Source organism: Staurois parvus, unplaced genomic scaffold (assembly GCF_062004578.1).
Source record: "Staurois parvus isolate SC_StPar_1 unplaced genomic scaffold, SC_StPar_1.0 ptg000564l, whole genome shotgun sequence".
NCBI classification, from domain to species: domain Eukaryota; kingdom Metazoa; phylum Chordata; class Amphibia; order Anura; family Ranidae; genus Staurois; species Staurois parvus.
In genome coordinates, this window is record NW_028318360.1 from 8,405,930 (window position 1) to 8,427,660 (window position 21,731).

General features: G+C 43.5%; 1 protein-coding gene across 2 annotated transcripts in view; it reads left to right on the forward strand.

The window, feature by feature from the left end:
- AFAP1 (actin filament associated protein 1) overlaps positions 1 to 15,213 on the forward strand; it is a 228,393-nt gene extending 213,180 nt beyond the window's left edge. For both annotated transcript variants that reach the window (XM_089691578.1, XM_089691579.1), the window contains 3 exons: positions 207 to 397; positions 510 to 671; positions 6,057 to 15,213. In XM_089691578.1, coding sequence (XP_089547704.1) covers positions 207 to 397; positions 510 to 671; positions 6,057 to 6,083 — 380 coding nt within the window. In that variant the 3' untranslated portion in view covers positions 6,084 to 15,213. The remainder of the gene's footprint in view (positions 1 to 206; positions 398 to 509; positions 672 to 6,056) is intronic.
- The last annotated feature ends 6,518 nt before the right edge of the window (positions 15,214 to 21,731 follow it).

Here is a 21,731-nt window from a genome sequence, read left to right on the forward strand (position 1 = left end):
GCACATTTTTCCATTTTAAATAATAATGGTGGTTATTCAGCCAATATACTGTATGTGTAATACAGCTTTACAGCTTTCTTTTTTTTATACCAGTTCTTAGTCTACAATAGGCCTGCTCTAAATATTGTTTCCATTTGGAAGTAATGTAATTAAAGTGTTATAAAACACAAGGTCCATCAATATGGCATCATTATTGTGTTCTGCAGGAAGAAAATCTCAGGTCTTGCTGGAGGAAAAGCTGAAGAAGCTGGAGGATGAGTGTAAACTGAAAGAGGGTGAGCGAGTAAATCTCGAGTTGGAGCTGACTGAGGTGAAGGAAAGTCTGAAGAAGGCCATGGCCGGTGGGATCACACTGGGTCTTGCTATTGAACCCAAAAATGAAACCTCAAGGCCACAGGTATGGCCACTGCATGGACAAGTTTCATTACAAAGAAGGCTGTTTTATCATGAATACCATTTCCTTGACTAAAAGTATTATTAAAAATGAACCAACTTATTTTTTTCTTTAGTCTCCAAGCTTCCGGCACAGAACAGTGGAGAACTCTCCAATCTCCAGCTGTGACACAAGTGATGCCGAATGCTCCATACCAGTAAATAGTGCCTCAGCATTAAAACGGCAGCCTGCATCAAATAACTCCCCAGTACGAGGACACGTTCTAAGGAAAGCAAAGGTGAGAGTAGTATTTTGTGACCAGAAATCCCATTGGGTTAGGTAAAAGGAGTGATTTAAAGTATGTATAGTCATTCACTTGTTAAAATCATTTTAGGTTTTTTTTTTTTTTTTTTTCAATTTGCAGCTCTCAATAAGATTATATCTAGTAATCCTGCCATGAAAGTCATTGTACAGGCACTTCCTGTTATGGAGTGACTACTCTTTGTCAGTTTCCCAATTGCTGTTCTGTGTTGTCAGCCTGGCACAAACATTTCTATTGCAGACTAATGTCTGATTTACATTTTTGCAATTTAGTGTCATTGACTCTATAAATGTAGAGAATTATTGTACAGGGAATACTAGAAATTGCAATATGTACCACATAATCCAGCCCTGTACTATGATTGTAGGTCGATGTAGATTCTGCTCTTACTATTAAGCCTCTTGCACACTGCAGCTTGAAAAAGCTCAGTACAGTAAAATGTAGCCCATTATTTACAATGTGCCTTTGCACAAAGGCGCGTAAATAAGCACCACATATTCCTCAATAAGAAAGAAATAGGAAAATCTACCGTATTTTTCGCTCCATAAGATGCACCTAGGTTTTAGAGGAGGAAAACAAGAAAAAAAATATTCTGAACCAATGGACTGCAGACATAGTACAGGAGATGACCAGAGACTGCAGACATACTACAGGAGATGACCAGAGACTGCGTACACAGTACAGGAGATGACCAGAGACTGCGGATATAGTACAGGAGATGACCAGAGACTGCGGACATAGTACAGGAGATGACCAGAGACTGCGTACATAGTACAGGAGATGACCAGAGACTGCGGACATAGTACAGGAGATGACCAGAGACTGCGGACATAGTACAAGAGATGACCCGAGACTGCGGACATGGTACAGGAGATGACCAGAGACTGCGCACATAGTACAGGAGATGACCAGAGACTGCGGACATAGTACAGGAGATGGCCAGAGACTGCGGACACAGTACAGGAGATGACCAGAGACTGCGGACACAATACAGGAGATGGCCAGAGACTGCGGACATAGTACAGGAGATGATCAGAGACTGCGTACACAGTACAGGGGCTGACCAGAAACTGCGGACATAGTACAGGAGATGGCCAGAGACTGCAGACAAAGTACAGGAGATGGCCAGAGACTGCGCACATAGTACAGGAGATGACCAGATGACCAGAGACTGCGCACATAGTACAGGAGATGACCAGAAACTGCGGACATAGTACAGGAGATGGCCAGAGACTGCAGACACAGTACAGGAGATGGCCAGAGACTGCAGACAAAGTACAGGAGATGGCCAGAGACTGCGGACACAGTACAGGAGATGACCAGAGACTACGGACATAGTACAGGAGATGACCAGAAACTGCGCACATAGTACAGGAGATGGCCAGAGACTGCGGACACAGTACAGGAGATGACCAGAGACTGCGGACATAGTACAGGAGATGGCCAGAGACTGCGGACACAGTACAGGAGATGGCCAGAGCCTGCGGACACAGTACAGGAGATGACCAGAGCCTGCGGACACAGTACAGGAGATGACCAGAGACTGCGGACACAGTACAGGAGATGACCAGAGACTGCGGACACAGTACAGGAGATGACCAGAGACTGCGCACACAGTACAGGAGATGACCAGAGACTGCGCACATAGTACAGGAGATGACCAGAGACTGCGTACAGGGGATGACCAGAGACTGCGCACATAGTACAGGAGATGACCAGATACTGCGGGACAGTACAGGGGATGACCAGAGACTGCGGACACAGTACAGGGGATGACCAGAGACTGCGGACAGCACAGGGGATGACCAGAGACTGCGGGACAGTACAGGGAATGACCAGAGACTGCGGACAGTACAGGGGATGACTAAGAGACTGCGGACAGTACAGGGGATGACCAGAGACTGCGGACAGTACAGGGGATGACTAAGAGACTGCGGACAGTACAGGAGATGACCAGAGACTGCGGGACAGTACAGGAGATGACCAGAGACTGCGGACAGTACAGGGGATGACCAGAGACTGCGGACAGTACAGGAGATGACCAGAGACTGCGGACAGTACAGGGGATGACCAGAGACTGCGGGACAGTACAGGAGATGACCAGAGACTGCGGGACAGTACAGGGGATGACCAGAGACTGCGGGACAGTACAGGGGATGACCAGAGACTGCGGACACAGTACAGGGGATGACCAGAGACTGCGGACAGCACAGGGGATGACCAGAGACTGCGGGACAGTACATGGGATGACCAGAGACTGCGGGACAGTACAGGGGATGACTAAGAGACTGCAGACAGTACAGGGGATGACCAGAGACTGCGGACAGTACAGGGGATGACTAAGAGACTGCGGACAGTACAGGAGATGACCAGAGACTGCGGGACAGTACAGGAGATGACCAGAGACTGCGGACAGTACAGGGGATGACCAGAGACTGCGGGACAGTACAGGAGATGACCAGAGACTGCGGGACAGTACAGGAGATGACCAGAGACTGCGGGACAGTACAGGGGATGATCAGAGACTGCGGGACGGTACAGGAGATGACCAGAGACTGCGGGACAGTACAGGGGATGACTAAGAGACTGCGGACCTTTGGGGAGGGAGGGGGAGCGGGTACCTGAATTTGACAGGTTCTCACTTCTGCGGAATTATCCTCCCTTTAGTGTGGGCACCTGGCTGACAGCCGGGTGCCCACTGCGCATGCGCGAGAAGCGCTGTGCTTTGTAAATGGTCCCACATCTTCTGGGATCTGTCGTGTCCCAGAAAACGCCGTACCATTCACAAAGCGCAGCGCTTCTTGAGCATGCACTGTGGGCACCCGGCTGTCACAGCCGAGTGCCCACACTAAAGATGCCGGCGGAAGATTGTACAGCACTGGACCGAGAAACAGGTAAGGTTCTGCTGCAGAGAAGAGACGAGCGGCTGTCCCGGTATTCTGACATGTCGGTGGGAATACCGGACCGGCCAATCCATATTCGCTTCATAAGTTGCACTGACAGTTTCCCCCCTTTTTTTGGGGGAAAAAAGTGTGATTTATGGAGCGAAAAATACAGCAAATTTTTGGTCACTAATTTACGCCGCCTGCGTGAGAGTGCACGCAAATATGCACATATGAGTCTAATATTAATGAATTTTCCCTAAGAATATATTATGCGCACAAATGCATGCAAATATGCACCTAAATACGCATGAACACGTGCAAAACAAGTGCCGGAAATTACATTTAAAAAAGCAGATGCTCAAACATCAGCACCATGTGCACGAGGCCTAGGAGTCATAGAGGTGGCTGTCTGATGAATACGATGAAGTTGGTCCAGTCCTGTTTTTAGTGACAGAATGTAAAGGCTAAGTTCACACTTATAGGAAAATAATAAATATACATATTTGTGCAAGAAAAAACTGTGCAATGATTATTTTTTCCTCCAAGAACCTGTAAAGCAATGTGCTTGTAATGAGTGGATTGCCAGTGCAATGTCAGCCTTCTGCCTATATCTCTGTACGAGCCCTTCAGTTAGAAAGCTGAAGGAAGCATCAATGGACTAGAAGTGCGCTGATTACCACACTCGTAGTTCACTGAAAGTACAAGTCCATCTGACATGCTGGTAGATGGGACTTGTAGTTTGTTCATTTACAGATCTTGGTGACTGAATGACGTGGCTGTGTGGATGGAACCCTGCGTAACCACGCTGATTTTAAGTGCGACAGATGTTGTGGGGGAGAGGAACCCCCACAATTAGCCTCCCACCTCATCTAACAAGGAACAAAATGCTTTTTTTCTAGGGGATTAGATAAGGCAGAGCATTATTTACCTTTATCCATGGTCTTGTGACAGCCAGCTTAACTGGTCCTCTTCTCTCCAGTGCGGGTGAGCACAGTGCAGGACTAGGGGTGACCGCTCCTCTTCTTTTTAGTGTGGGTGAGCACAGCACTAGGAGTGGCCAGTCCTCTTCTCTCCAGTGTGGGTGAGCACAGTGCAGGACTAGGGGTGCCCGTTCCTCTTCTTTCCAGTGTGGGTGAGCACAGCGCAGGAGTAGGGGTGGCCAGTCCTCTTCTCTTCAGTGTGGGTGAGCACAGTGCAGGACTAGGGGTGCAGGATTAGGTCCACCTCTCCAGTGTGGGTGAGCACAATGCAGGAGTAGGGGTGGCCGGTCCTCTTCTCTCCAGTGTGGGTGAGCACAATGCAGGACTAGGGGTGTCCGGTCCTCTTCTCTCCAGTGTGGGTGAGCACAGTGCAGGACTAGGGGTGGCCAGTCCTCTTCTCTCCAGTGTGGGTGAGCACAGTGCTGGACTAGCTGTGGCTGCTGATCCTACATTGTATTTGATTACACCAGTGAGAGGGGAAGCAACAATACCAATCATTGGTAAGATTAAGTGATTTCAGGGAACTGGTCGCTACAAGTGAAATCCGTGCGCAGGCAGACTGCAGGACCAGGGATTAAAGTATTGATTTGTTTTATGAGATCCCCTAGAAAAAGGAGCATTATATTCTGCATAAGCTTGGGGGGGATTTAATTTTTTTTGCCCAGCCCAGAGTTCATTTGGGCATACATTAAGGCCCCATTAACACTTGCGAATGTGGGGCCATTACTGGTTACATGTAGGAGAGCCATCAGGGGTTCCGGACGATTAGCTGCAGGGAACATTTCCATGAAAGCAATGTTAGGCTGACAGCTCCCGGAACTGCTCACTCCTAATCGCTCATGGAGTGATTACCTGCGATGATCAGCCCTGGGCGCACACAGTCTGAAGGGGAATTACTAAAACTGGAGCGTTCAAAGTCTGGTGCAGCTCTGCATGGAACCAGTCAGTTTCCATCTTTTATTTTCAAGGCTTCATTGAACAAGTCAATGTCAGAACCTGATTGGCTACCATGCACAGCTGTACCCTCTGTTTCCAGGTCCAATCATCGCAGGCAATCGCTCCAAGAGCCTGTGAGCTGAATGAAAGAAATCTAACAGATTCCTCTATCCACACCAACAGCATAGATGACCGTATCCTCCTACGTTGAGCAACGGCTGTCAGAATACCTGAAACATGCCTGCAGCTGATTGGCTGTAGACCTTGTTCGGCTGTTAATTTTTGACTCATTGACCTTGCTCCTTCAGTAGAGGCCGTTTGAGTTATTCACTTTTGTCGAGCTAGCTGAAATTCTTAAAATGGGTAGACCTGCTAATTTGAAAAGAATTGGCCAAAATTCTAACCGTGTATGGGCAATATTAGGTAAACTGAACTGAAATCCATTTGGATTGTATCTTATGTGGACTTCATTACAGTCATTTTTTTTCTGGTATTCAATGGCCAATGAACATGCCACACCTAGCTGTGTGATCATATATAGATGTCGTGTTTATTTTCAGGAATGGGAGCTGAAGAACGGCACATAAACCTCACAACACGTTTCGTGTATGAGCCTTGACCATCGTGGACCAAGAGACAATACGACTCGGCGTTTCCAGTACATGAGTACAATGTACTTCACTTGTTTGTTGTGGAGGATCGACCACACATCACGTTGTCTCAGCGGACCAATTATTCTGCCTTGTGAAGACAGGTCCATTCTCTGTGCCCCCGGTCTAATGACCAGCCGACCTCTGCTGACATTACCACTGTGTGCGAGTTGCTGTAATGTTACACGCACAACTTTCTGGCACATAACACGGAGCAGCCAGGAAAACCACGAATACAAGTAACACTCCCACTGCTGCATGGACTGTCTGCAATGTATTGTTTTGCTGTTTGTGTTAAAGACTGGAATATTAAGAGGCTCTCAGTGATAGAATGCCGTCGGCCACTGCCAAATGTCACAGAGTGCCATCCGCCTAATCTAGCACCTTCCGATCTGTACTGCATACATGAGAATTCGCTGGCAGATAGCAGAGAGACATCTATAGACGTTATCACACCGATACCCTACTTCTGCGTCTACTATGTCTTAAAGCACTGCTGGACCTAAAATGTAAACATTGCAACCATTTTATTCTGTGAAATAACAATTTATAATGTTCACAACTGTACAAGTGAAGTGACCCACATCTATACAGAGATGTATCACTGTACAATGCAGCCTAATACACTGTTACATTAGCTTTATTCAGCGAAAGGTTCATCTTCTTAAAGAACTTCTAAAGTCATTTTTTTCCCACTCAAAATCATAAACATGTTATACTTACCTGCCCTGTGCAATGGTATTACACAGAGCGTGCCTAATCCTCTTCTTTTTTTGCATTCCCCTGCTAGCACTCCTGGCTCCTCCTCTTCTCCGTTTGCCCCCATAGCAAGCAGCCATGCAGGCTTCACCCCCTAGCCTGGCTGTGTGCATCTATAGACACAGACACGGCCTGCTACTCGCAGAGGTACAGGCTTTCATTTTAACGAGCTGTAGGAAGTGTCAATGACTATGAGTATGAACTACATGTCTGTCTGCTGAAGTGACAGGTGGGTCTTGTAGTTTATTCATTCACAGATCTTTGTGAACAAATGATGTGGCTTTGCAGTTGGAGACCTGCACTGCTGTGCCAATTTTAAAAGTGACAGCGGGAAGGGGGCTCGGGAGGTAAGGGTTGGAGTGCTTAGCCACATGCCTAAATACGAGTGTAACATGTTGCTAAAGGTGGAGATAGCCTTTAATGCAGTGGTTCTCAACCTGTGGGTCGCGACCCCTTTGGGGGTCGAACGACCCTTTCACAGAGGTCGCCTAAGACCATCAGAAAAACATATTTCTGATGTGTAAAGAGCAGCTACTGTGTTGAAAGCAGCTACTCTGTTAAAAGCAGCTACTGTGCTGAAAGCAGCAGTATTGGAGGTAAAACAACACTTCATGAATTATAATTACTGGGTAAATAATTTTATGATTGGGGGGGTCACCACAACATGAGGAACTGTATTAAAGGGTCACGGCATTAGGAAGCTTGAGAACCACTGCTTTAATGTAAAGGAAGTAATCTGGGTAAGATATCACCATCCTATTCACCAGATTCATTTTTATGCTTGTTTAAAGCGAATTTACTAGGAATCCAGGCTAAAGTGGCCACACATAACCTCAATTTAACTTTGCAAAACCATTTGTCTTGTCTGAGGAGCATGAGGAAATGTAAGGTTTGTGCCTCAAGGGCCTCTGCCAAATCTGCTTCCACGTAGAAAGCGCCAGCTAGACCTGGGCGTCATCACCTCTCACCTAATAGTGAACCAGAAAATGTGAGGCTGCCTACCTCTTCCACCACGTATTCATGGGCAACTTTATCCAGCAACTGAGATACTCCAACCTGTTCTTCTCCTGATGCATTTTGACTTACTGGGTCTCAATCATATAGACTGATTAAAGCCAGCCATAGATGGATCAATCCATCCATGAGCAGGCTGCTTGTGTTAAAGTCGATCCATTGATCGACTTAAGTACAACCAGCCTTTTGGATTTTTTACATATGATCACTGCCAGCGGCTTTAGGAAGGCTTCCCACTGGCAGAACATAATAGCACTGTGGGAGGGATTCCCCATCAACACTTACTTTTGTTACTTAATTGTATCATCTATGGGCTGCTTTTAGGAGGCAAAATATATTAAGGCAGAGTTGAAGTGCCTCTACCACTTGTTTAATAATGCTACCTTTAATTATATGGTGTGTGGCCTCACACTTTCTTGTTTGTTATGAGAAAATGTAAGTTTTCTCTGCTGTCTCTGACATTCCTTCTTTTCAGCTAGTCAAAGCTGAGTAGATCTGAGCCAGGGATGAAAGCTTAGCTTCTCCTTTTCCTAACTAGACAGAACTTCTTGCATTCCACATTGTATTCACTGTTTTTTTGTATATTCATTTGGTCTTTAGTTTTACACTTCAGTCATTTCAAGCCAGTGAAAGGCTATCTACTATGTTCATCAGATGAGCCACCAGATGGGGTTTCTGCGCATAGGAAATTCTCTCTCTACAATCAGGACCTTAATCTCTGATAACAGATGTTTTAATACAGTATCTTTAAATGTCACCCATAGCTCCTCTATACAAGTTGATTTTATATACATATGACTCTTGTGAAGACAAATGAGCACAAATTACATCAGAATGTAAGCTTTGATGAATTTTCAGATGATTTTCTATGAGTCTGTAAATATATTTTGCCAGAACTACTATGGGCAACACAGAAAAGAGGCTCTCCACCAGCAATTTTAGATCAAGTGTTGTGTATGAGGCAGGGGACATCTCCCTATACATTAGCACACATCTTACCGGGAGGTGCTCGTCAATTGGAAGAGAACAGGTTTTTCTTCGGGCAGGCTGAATGTCTCCTGCTCCACTGCCTGATATGCAGAATGATGGCTTGCCCCCAAAGAGCACATCAGACATTTAAGGTTGAATGAATTTTGCATTTTTTGGCTACAGTGTTCAATTCGGATGATTTCTCACATGCCACCATGCCCCTCTAGACATTATATATTGCTGGTCAGATAATAGATTTGTGAAGTTTGCTGCTACCCGGCAGGCTATCTGGCCAGATGTTCATTAATCACCAACTTGCTTGACTTCATAACACACCATCCTATGCAAACTGCAGGACAATAAGATACAGGGTTCTCTGCACTAAGACATAGGGTTCCTTCCTGGGGGGGGGGGGGGGGTCACACTGTCCCCAATGTTATATCAATGTGCTTAAAGATTGACACTAACTGCCAAGTTACATTTAGGACTGAAGGATATGTATAACCAGGTGCTACTGCCTTGAAAGATTTTGGTTGCACATGACTTTTTGAGAGTCCTCTTTGAGAGAGGCACTTGTAAATGTTGACATAATGGAGAGTTGGAGCCTGGGTACTTCTCCTTTTATAGACATGGTGCTATGAAGGGGCCTCTCAATTAATTAGATCACTGGTGGCATTAAACTTTGGGATGTGGTGAGGCATTCTTCAATGCCTTAGTTGGCATGTGTCTGCAGCAACATTCTTACTAGTTCTCAGTACCCACCACCACCTAGGCTCACCCTTTCTTCCGTTATAGCGTACATTTCCCAATCTTCAGTAAAGGACAAGGTTAGTTTAGTTTAACAATCTGGATTGAGCATCATGTTCCAAAGATCCAACACAGTTAATAAAAATAATATATTTATTTGTACATTTTATTCCTAATCATGATGATTTTTATTTATGTCTGTAAATAATATGAGGCAAATACTAAAAAAGGGCCTTTTTGCTCTTGAAAAAAATAACTTGTTGGATTCTTTTACCTCATGATCTCCCTTGAGGTGATACATTTTATGATTGTGGTAGGAAAACAATAAATATTAATGAGATCATTTACAGCAGCAGTGCTCAACTTAGTAAATACGGAGAGCGTCAAGTGTGGCCCCTGTCTGTGGCATGTCTGAAGTGCAGCCTGCCCAAGGGTTGTCCATGACCTTGATAGGCTAAAACGCATTAGTAATGGCTTTATGTGTAATTCTTGGACAAAATAAAGAGAACATGTATTCATGCTCACCTGGTTGCCAACTTTATCTATAAGGTTGTCCACAGGATGTGAATTATATGGCCATCATTCAACCTGTAAGATGAACAGCCCTGAACCTTGGAGCAGTAAGTCTATGAGACTAGCTATGACTACGCTCTGGTAAAGCGTGAAACATGATAGCCCGTTACCCAGTTCCCTCTGCTTCATGCCTGTGTTGCTCTTTCATTATATTTATGAATAGGGGTGACTCTTAGGATGTGCTGGTGTCCAGATCTTCTTCCAAACCTGAAAACTGTTTGCCGCATTGAGCAAAACTGCATTGAGGTCTGGAGCACAGCATGCTGCACATTGGACATCAGGGATTTACGGAAAATGGGGCTGACTGAGTAGGATTAATTGCAAAATTACAGAGACTGCCTCATTATTGGACATCCTTTATCTTATGGCAGGACAGCCAATTCTTTCATAGCCTAGAACACAGTACAGTTGATAGTCGCTGCACAAACCTATTCCACTATGGTGCTACAAAGCTATCAGACTTTAATCAGATGTATGGAAGATGGATAAACTGGTTGACTTGGTTGACTTAATGAGCTTTATAAATTGGCATTTATGAATATATAGTAGACCACAGGTGCTAAAGGAAGTGATTTTCACGTCACCATCCATTAGCCCAGGTAGAGAAATTTGTGGATACTCTGTGAATAACTTTTCATTCCAAATCAGGGGTCTCCAAACTTTTGAAACAAAAGGCCAGTTTACTGCCCCCCAAACTTAATGTGGCTAATGGGAGCAGAAAATGCCCTGGCTTGGTGGTCAGTGGTAAAAAAAAGTTATATCATTGGTGTCAGTTGGAGGAACAGTGCCCCATCATTGGTGTCAGTGGAAGAAATCGTACCCCATCATTGGTGTCAGTGGGAGAAATAGTGCCCCATCATTGGTGTCAGCAGGAGAAATAGTGCTCTATTGTTGGTGTCAGCAGGAGAAATAGTGCCCCATTGTTGGTGTCAGTGGGAGGAATAGTGCCCCATCACTGGAGTCAGTGGGAGAAATAGCTCCCATCATTGGTGTTAGCAGGAGGATTAGTGTCCCATTGTTGGTGTCAGCGGGAAGTATAGTGCCCCATTGGTGGTCTCAATGGGAGGAATAGCTCCCCATTAATGGTATCAGTGGGAGGAATAGTGCCCCAATCATTGGTGTCAGTGGAAGAATTAGTTCTCTTTCTCTGGTGTTAGTGGGAAGGAAGAGTGCTCCATTGTTGAGGTCAATGGGAGGAATAATGCTCCATCTTTGGTGTCAGTGGAAGGAATAGTTCCCCAAAGGACTGGATAAGCTGGATAAAAGCAAGTAAAGGGCCACATGCCGTCCATGAGCTGCAGTTTGGAGACCCCTGTTCTAATTGATAATATACAACCACACAACACCTGTTCAGTCTAGACTTGTACTACATCTATGTATTATTGCTTAATGCACAAAAATGCTGTATGTCTTATGTTCTAAAAACTCACCCATCTGTAGCACATATATGTGAACATAGGAACGAATAGGGTTTCTACGTGATGTGCTTTACAACACAGAAAAAATGTGCATTTCCCTGCCTGTGAAAATGCATGGACGAATGAATGTGTTTAGATGTGAATGATTCCTTAGATGGGGTTCTGATAAGATTGGGACAGAACTTCTTATTGTACCCTAAACTATGGCATGAAAGCCTTGTGTACACTGCAGCACTGCACCGCTATGGTGCAAGGTGCACACTCAAATAAATAAAACATTGTGCTGAAAATGGCAGTTGAAACGTCAAAAAAGATTGATTCCTGGTGCTGTAATATATGAGGGGGTTTACTAAAACTGGTGCACACAGAATCTGCATCAGCTCTGTATAGAAACCAATCAGCTTCCAGGTTTTATTGTCAAAACGTAATTGAACAAGCTGAAGTTAGAAGCTGATTGGTTACTGTGTACAGCTGCACCACATTCTGGGGGGGATTTACTAAAGCTGGTTCACTCAGAATCTGGTGCAGCTGTGCATGGCAGCCAATCAGCTACTAACCTCAGCTTGTTCAATTAAACGTTCGCAATAAAACCTGGAAGCTGATTAGTTTCCATGCAGAAGTCCACGTGATTCTGAGTGAACCAGCTTTAGTAAAACCCCCTCCCCCATAGAGTTCTTATTTCAGACACTGTTTAAAAAAAAAAAAAAAAAAAGGACTTTGTGGCTGGGACTTGGCATACGATATGTCAGGTCTATAAAACAATGTGTTTATGGATTTATTATACCAGTGGCTTAAATATACGTAATACATTCAAAAGTTTCTTTTATGTGAATATCTTTTTATGATTATTTTGTTATTTTTACCTACTGGATTTTTTCTTAAAGGAACCTTTTATAAGGCTTATTGGTTTTTGTAGATCTTTTTATGTAAAATTATTGCTGGCGTTAATGCAGTGTGCTCTCTGTATGTACATAATCACCATGGGTTTTTTTCATGCAAATGCTGTTTTCATTCAGTGCCGCTATTACACAATATCGCCGTTTGGCAGGCAAGTACGGCGGCTATTTTGGGTCATTATATAAAAGTATCTGAACTGTATTTCCTATCATGGCTAGATTGTCCTTGTCCTATTTCTAGTGCCTGCTGACGGGTTGCTGTAAGGCCATGCAAGCAATTCTCCTTGCCTTACATAAAGCTTTTAGTTGCCAAAACAAACCTAACCAGTTGACAGCCCTTAGTGCTTACCCATAATACCTTCTGAATAGGCACTTAGCCCTGGTTCACATCTATGAGGCCGTGCGGGATGCGTTTTGCACGTGCACAAGCCTATTCATTTGAATGGACTCCCGTGCCCGTGACACGCAGGGAAGAAGTCCCTGCACTTCTTTTGAAAACGCAGCCCGCACGGGAACCTCGGTTCCCAGTATGGTTGCATTTTCCAGTGCGGGTGGCGTGCCATTAGAAGTAATGGCACCCGCCCGTGGGTCCGCATTTCTCTGTGTGGGCGGATTTTCATGCGGATCTGCAGCAGCACCACCCGCGCAGATGTGAACCTAGCCTAAAGGTGCAAAACTTGTTAAGGTTTGTGTTTCAGTAAAAAAACTATCAATACTGCAAGACACCACTGATGACTTACTGGGGTTGATTTACCAAAGGCAAATTTCCCCTTCCAAGAGATCTTACACTTCCCTTGCAAAGAAATATGCCCCAGAGCTTTGAGAATGTGGTGGTTTCACTTTGCAAAGAATACCCAGCCACCAAGGAAATCCGCAAAGCTTCGCCTCATTCACTAAGTTCTGGGGAAAATTCCCAAAATGCAACTTCCATTGTAGTGGGAACAGTCTATTTTCCATTGGTAAATCAACCCCATTGCATCATATGGATTTACTATAACAAGACCAAGCACATTTCGAGGATCATTTGTAAGATTTGTAGTCGGGTTTTCCTTGCAGCAGCAAAGGGTTATTCTATGTAGGTTTGCCAAATGTGTTCCTACATTATCTGTAATTTAAAGCAAAACTCTTGGCAAAATTATTATTTTTCTATGCAGTGGAGTGTGCCCACACCGCATGGGTTAACTGCTCGTTTTTGTCTAGCAAATTGCAGAGCGGAGATATACTTACTTCTCCACTGTTCATCCAAGCGCAAGACTGGTCCCCGACGCACCTGTTCCCCCACATGCTAGCGGTCTTGTGAACTGACTATTTCTGACATCATCATGCCCATAGGCCAACTATGGACGTGAGGATGGCAGGAACAGTCCACCACTGGACACAAGGAAGAACTGTTTTCTGAAAGATCAAAGAATTGGGTAAGTATAGTTTTTCTTTGCGCCCCTGGATAAAACGAGCAGCTAACCCATACAAAGTAGGCACAACCCCACTGCATGGGAAAATAAACGTCTTGCCTGGAGTTCTGCTTTAAAATAAATCCAACAGGGCGGGTGTTCTAGGGATAAGGGTTCTTGCACTTGGTACTGATGTATGGACATCAGATATTCCTGGCAGAAAGTTCCTGCATAAAAATGCAAGGATGGGCTGTATATGCGCATAAATACACATACACATGCGTAAAAAAAGGTATATAGACTCAGGAGCTAAAAAGTACAGAGGTCTCTCCAATAGAGGCCTCAAGAGATATAAGAAACCATCAAGTTTATTGTTTCAGAATCCCTTTAAAATCGCAAGGAGCCTCAACCAGGCTACAGTGGCCCCAAGTTTCCTCTGCTTAACTGGTTGGCGGTAATTGTGAATGGACTTTTACTGATTTAGCATTTTGGCTGCTATGTATCCCATATATAAGCCATTTTTGGTTGTTCATTGTCCTTTACACAGTGACAGCCAAAGGGTGCTATCATTTGCACATTGGAAGACCTTATCCTACGTGTTCCTTGTTCCGGTGGTCCCTTCCCACCAAACCTCATCCCTTTTACCTGCTAAGTGTCCGAGTGGTCATTGTTTCCTCCTGTAGGATGGATTGACCATTCACAATCTGCCCCAGGGTGGCCATGTTTACAACCACACAAATACATGACATTCATTTCCACTGAAGAGTGACATTCCCTTCCAGTATTTGTGCTTGTTAAATACACATGATTATGCCATCCGATTCAGTTGCTGTCATGAATGTATTGCATTTCTTCTTTGTGTCTTTTTGTCGTAGAGGCCTTTCCCTAATGACCTGGTGTAAAGAGCCTTGGTGTGCAGTGACCCACAGCAACCAATCAGAAATAAGTTTTCATTGGGCTTTCAACAGTAACCCAATAAAAACCGATTCCAGTTGCCAAGTGTGACGGCACTGCCTCTGTGCATCGTGCTATTAAATCATTTGCAGAGAGTTGCTGAGTATCCTGGTCAGATGTCTACGTGTGTGTAAATACAGCCATTTTATGGGACATATTTAATTTTTAAGATGCATATTTTATTTAAAATAAAAGACACGTCTACTTGTTATGAAAGTGGATTCAACTGATTATTGTATTTTAGACTATTCTTTAAATATTTCTGTACACTGTATTAATATGGACTTGCACTTAGTTTGAGTGCTTACACAGTTATGTGCACTATTAATAAAGTTAATTTACAGAACTTTGGAGTGGGTGTTTGACTTTAAAATAACAATGTGTGTTTATTAACTCAGAAAATGAAGTCCAGCTAGATCACTTCAGGCTGGCCCCTTATGCAGGTATAGCTGTATAAAACATTAAATATAAGAGTGCCTATACTGTTTAAAATCCAGGTTATACGCTGTCTCATTCTGCGCTGCACATGCTCAGCTGCTCACTAGTTTACAGTACTGTGCCAAAAATGTAGAGGTTGATCTGCTGATATCCTAAAGATTTAATGCTGCTCAGGGGCTCTGGGCTTCAGAAAAATAGCAGCCTCCGCAAGAAGAAACAGGAACAATGCTGGAGGCAATTTACACACTGTTTTGGTGGAAGGTCTACTTTAATGTGCTACAATCTAATGTTTCCCCAATTTCCTGTCCTAGGTCAGTCAATCAGGGAATCTTAGTGCTTGCTGGGAAAAACGTCAGGTAGTCCATTTAGTTTACCATTTAGTTTCGAGGTCTCGAAATTGCAGCCCAGAGGCTGGATGTGGCCCTTTGCTTGCCTTTATCCAGCCCTTGGGGCATTATTCCTTCCACTGACACCAATGATGGGGCACTGTTCCACCTACTGACAGCAATGATGGGGCACTATTCCTCCCACTGATATCAGCGTTGGGGGCACTATCCCTTCTATTGACACCAACGCTGGGGCAGCATTCTTCTCAATGACAACAACAATGGGACACTATTCCTCTGACTGACACCAATGATGGGGCACTATTCCTCCCACTGACACCAACGGTGGGGCACTATTCCTCCCACTGACACCAACGGTGGGGCACTATTCCTCCCACTGACACCAACGGTGGGGCACTATTCCTCCCACTGACACCAACGGTGGGGCACTATTCCTCCCTCTGACACCAACGGTGGGGCACTGTTCCTCCCACTGACACCAATGATGAGGCACTATTCATCCCACTGATACCAATGATGGGCCACTATTCCTTCTACTGACACCAACTATGGGGCAGTATTCATCTCATTAACAACAACAATGGGAAAGTATTTCTCTCAATGACAGCAATGAGGGGCACTGTTCCTCCCACTGATACCGATGGTGGGGCACTATTTCTCCCACTAATACCAACAATGGGGCAATATTCCTTCTATAGACACCAACAATGGGGCAGTATTCCTTCTATTGACACCAACAATGGGGCAGTATTCCTCTCCATGACAGCAACAATGGGACACTATTCCTCTCAACGACACCAATGAGGGGCACTATTCCTCCAACTGACACCAACAAAGCCATTGTTTACTCCCACTGACACCAGGTAATTTTCCACTTCCAAAGGCCACAGTCCGGACAGAAAACTGAGCATTTGTTTAGAAAGTTTGGAGACCCCTGCCTTAAGCAGATTATACATGCATCTCATGCTAGGCTGAATGAGAGAAATCCATAGATTCCCCCTAAATTGTAAAGACGTATAAATCTCCCGTTGCCAACTATTGTATTCTGCCAGCTGTCATCAGCGGCTGTCAGTATACCTGAACAGTGACTGCAGCTGGTTGGATGCATTCACCATCTGGAAATTTTTTTTTGCACCCAGCTCCTTTGATCTCTCAATTTGAGTTTTGTTGAGCCAGGTGGTGTTGGTGGGGCCAACCACAACTCAAATTTCATCCAATTCACAGCGAAGATGACAAACTAAGCCCCCCCATGTGTGAGCATCATGTCTCAGCATGAATCCCCCCACAAAACAAAAACAGAATGAATCAGCATGCTCTCCCCAAACATAACTTCTGCCTACAAACCAAAATTCTCCCCAAACAACAATGCAAAAACTCCCCCTCCTCCCAGTATAAACCCCTGTCCCAGCACAAATCTTTGCCCCCCGATCCCGCCTCCAATGCCCCCAATTCCTTCGTCCTAGTACAAATCTCCCTCACCCAAAAAATCATCCCTCCATGCACACATCCACCTTCCTCTCAAATTTTCCATCCAAGCACAAATCTCAAAATCCCCCAGCCCCCCCTCTTAACCCAAATTCCTCACCACCTCCTAGCACAAATCCCCCCCTCAATACCCCTTCTTGCACAAATTCCACTACTCCCCCGTCCTAGCACAAACCCCCCCACTAATCCCTGCTCCTAGCATAAATTGCCCAATCCCCCCTTTTAGCACAACCCCCCCCCCCCCCCCCCGCTAATTCCCCCTCCTAGCACAAATCCCCCACTAATCCCCTCTCCTAGCACATTCCCCCTCATCCCTGCTTCTAGCACAAATCCCCCCCCATCCTCCAATCTCCTCCCTATGACAGATTCCTCTAAATTCCTACTCCTAGTACAACCCCTTCCAAAGTACCTATCCCAGCACAGATCCTCTCCCTTTCCAAATCCCTCACCTCCTCTTAGCACAAATAAGCACACAAATTTCCCCCATGCCCCCTCCTGGCTTAAATCCCCCCAAATCCTCCCCTAACAGAAATCCCCCCCCCCCAACCGCCATTACCCTTTCCAGCACAGATGGCCCCTTCTCATCCCAAGCACAAATGACTGTTTCCCCCCACACCTCCCCCTCACTCCCCCCTCATTATGTACAATGTGCCTGTAAGCCCCCCCAACTTACAGTCTGGAGGAGCGGTGCTGTGCTCTACCCCCTCCTCCTGTCAGAACAGAGCTGCTCCATATAGCTGATGACACAGGATCACTCTGACCATGGGGCTGTACACAGTTTCATTACCCTCCTCGATCTACATTTACTACTGTGGGAGATAAGCGTTCCTTGGAGGAATCGAGGGGGGGGGGGTAATGAAACTGTGTACAGTCCGATGGACGGAGCGATCCTGTTTCATCAGCTATATGGAGCAGCGCTGTTCTGACAGGAGGAGGGGGCAGAGCACAGAACCGCTACTCCTTGCTCTCTCGTCTCTTTCTGGTTTTAACTCCAGGCTTCCTTTCCTTTGTCCCAGCTCTTAGTGTGGGGATGGGGGGGGGAAGGAGCTCAGTAGTCTGGGGGAGGGGGCACAACTTAAATCTGGGGGGTGCAGCCCACTCCAGCACCCCCCTAGATCTGGCCATGTTTGTCAAAGCATTAAATACTATAATTTCTACAATCATAAAACGGCTAATAATATTAATAATGATAATTTAAATTTTTTTTTTCAAAGTATTAAATACTATAACTACTACAATCATAAAATGGCTAATAATATTATTAACCACTTGCCTCCTGAGGATTTAACCCCCTTCCTGACCAGGCCTTTTTTTGCTGTTCGGCACTGCACTACTTCAACTGATAATTGCGCGGTCATGCAATGCTGTACCCAAACGAAATTTACGTCCTTTTGTTGACACAAATAGAGCTTTCTTTTGGTGGTATTTAATCACCTGTGCACTTTTTATTTTTTGTGCTATAAACAAATACTGAAAATTTTGGAAAAAAAAAAGCAAACTATATTTTCTACTTTCGCCTATAAAAAATATATCGTAAACTCAAAGTTAGTTATAAATTAAAGCCAAAATGTATTCTGCTACATGTCTTTGGTGAAAAAAAATTCCAATAAGTGTATATTAATTGCTTTAGGTGAAAGTTATATCATCTACAAACTATGGTATAGATACTGTAATTTATGCCATTTTTTGCTATACAGCGCTGAACTAGTTTAACTGACAATTGCGCGGTCATGCAATGCTGTACATAAATGAAATTTATGTCCTTTCTTTCACACAAATAGAGCTTTCTTTCGGTGGTATTTGATCACCTGTGTGCTTTTTATTTTTTGCGCTATAAACAAAAAAAAACCCAAAATTTTGAAAAAAACTATATTTTCTAATTTCTGTCTTAAAAAATATCCAAAAAACTCAAATTTCGTCATAAATTTAGGCCTAAATGCATTCTGCTACATGTTTTTGGTAAAAAAAATCCCAATAAGTGTATATTGATTGCTTTGTGTGAAAGTTATAGCATCTACAAACTATGGTATAGATAATTTGAAATTTACACAGCTTTTACTTTCTGACTGCCTATCACATTTCTTGAGGTGCTAAGATACCAGAATAGTACAAACACCCCCCAAATGACCCCTTTCCAGAAAGTAGACACCCTAAGCTATCTGCTGAGAGGCATATTGAGTCCATGGAAATTTTTTTTTTTTTCCTGAACTTTTTGGAAAATGACAAAAATAGTTTTTTTTTTACATAAAGTTGTCATTTAAATTATATATTGCTCACAAAAGCCATGGATATATGTGGAATTACACCCCAAAATACATTCTGCTACTTCTACTGAGTATGGGGATACCACATGTGTGAGACTTTGGGAGCCTAGCCACATACAGGAGCCTGAAATCCAATGACCACTTCGAAAGCCTGAAGGCGCGTAACTTCTTCCTTTCACTTCCTCACTACCTATCACAGTTTCGGAGGCCCTGAAATGCCAGGATAGCACCAAACCCCCCCAAATGACCCCTTTTTGGAAAGTAGACACCCCAAGGAATTTAAAAAGAGGCATGGTAAGTATTTTGCAGATCTTATTTTTTCTCACAAGGTTTTGAAATATAAAAAAAGAAAAGAAAAAATATGTTTTTGTTTTCTTTCTTCATTTTTCAAAAACTTGTGGCAACAAACGAGATCTGCAAAGTACTCACAATGCTTCTTGTCAAATTCCTTGGGGTGTCTACTTTCCAAAAATGGGTCATTTGGGGGGGTCTGGTGCTATTCTGGCATTTCAGGGCCTCCAAAACTGTGATAGGTAGTCAGGAAGTGTAATGAGAAAATAAAGCCCTTTAAAAGCCTGAAGGTGCCTATTGGATTTTGAGGTCCTGTGCTTGGCTAGACTGCCAAAATGTCTCTCACATGTGGTACCCCCATACTTGGGAGAAGTAGCAGAATGTATTTTGGGGAGTAATTCCACATATACCTATGGCATGTGTGAGCAATAAATTATTTAAATGACAATTTTGTGTAACATATTTTTTTTTTTTTTGTCACTTTCCAAAAACTTTTTGCTAGGAAATTAATTTGAACCCCAAACATTATATATTTTTTTAGAGCAGACACCCTAGTGAATGAAATGGTGGGTGCTGCAATTTTTTATCTCACATAGTACTCACACAGCAATTTTTCAAATGCAATTTTTTTGAAAAATATACACTTTTTTTAATTTTAACCATTTGCCCTCCTGAGGATTTAACCCCCTTAATGACCAGGCCTTTTTTTGCTACTCGGTGCTGCACTAATTCAAATGATAATTGCGCGGTCATGCAATGCTGTACCCAAACAAAATTTACGTCCTTTTTTCACACAAATAGAGCTTTCTTTTGGTGGTATTTTATCACCTATGCGCTTTTTATTTTTTGCACTATAAACAAAAAAAACACGAAAATTTTGAAAAAAAACAATATTTTCTACTTTCAGCTCTAAAAAATATATTGTAAACTCAAAGTTAGTCATAAATTTAAGCCAAAATGTATTCTGCTACATGTTTTTGGTAAAAAAAATCCCAATAAGTATATATTGATTGCTTTGTGTGAAAGTTATAGTATCTACAAACTATGGTATAGATAATTAGAAATTTACACAGCTTTTACTTTCTGACCACCCATCACATCTCTTGAGGTGCTAAAATACCAGGATAGAACAAACACCCCCAAATGACCCCTTTTCGGAAAGTAGACACCCTAAGCTATCTGCTGAGAGACATATTCTGTCCATGGAAGAATTATTTTTTTTCCATAAGTTGCTGGAAAATGACAAAAACTTTTTTTTCTTTTTTTTTTTAGACAAAGTTGTCATTTAAATGATATATTTCTTGCACAAGCCATGGGTATATGTGGAATTACACCCCAAAATACATTCTGCTACTTCCACTGAGGATACCACACTTTTTGGGAGCCTAGCCACATACAGGAGCCTGAAATCCAATGACCACTTTGAAAGCCTGAAGGTGCGTAACTTCTTCGTTTCACTTCCCCACTACCTATCACAGTTTCGGAGGCCCTGAAATGCCAGGATAGCACCAAACCCCCCCAAATGACCCCTTTTTGGAAAGTAGACACTCCAAGGAATTTAAAAAGAGGCATGGTAAGTATTTTGCAGATCTCATTTTTTCTCCCAAGGTTTTGAAATATAAAAAAGAAAAGAAAAAATATGTTTTTGTTTTCTTTCTTCATTTTCCAAAAACATGTGGCAATAAATAATATCTGCAAAATACTTACCATGCTTCTTATCAAATTCCTTTGGGTGTCTACTTTCCAAAAATTGGTCATTTGGGGGGGTTTGGTGCTATTCTGGCATTCCAGGGCCTCCGAAACTGTGATAGGTAGTCAGGAAGTGTAATGAGGAAATAAAGCCCTTTAAAAGCCTGAAGGTGCTTATTGGATTTTGGGGTCCTGTACTTGGCTAGACTGCCAAAATGTCTCTCACCTGTGGTACCCCCATACTTGGGAGAAGTAGCAGAATGTATTTTGGGGAGTAATTCCACATATACATATGGCTTGTGTGAACAATAAACTATTTAAATGACAATTTTGTGTAATTTTTTTTTTTT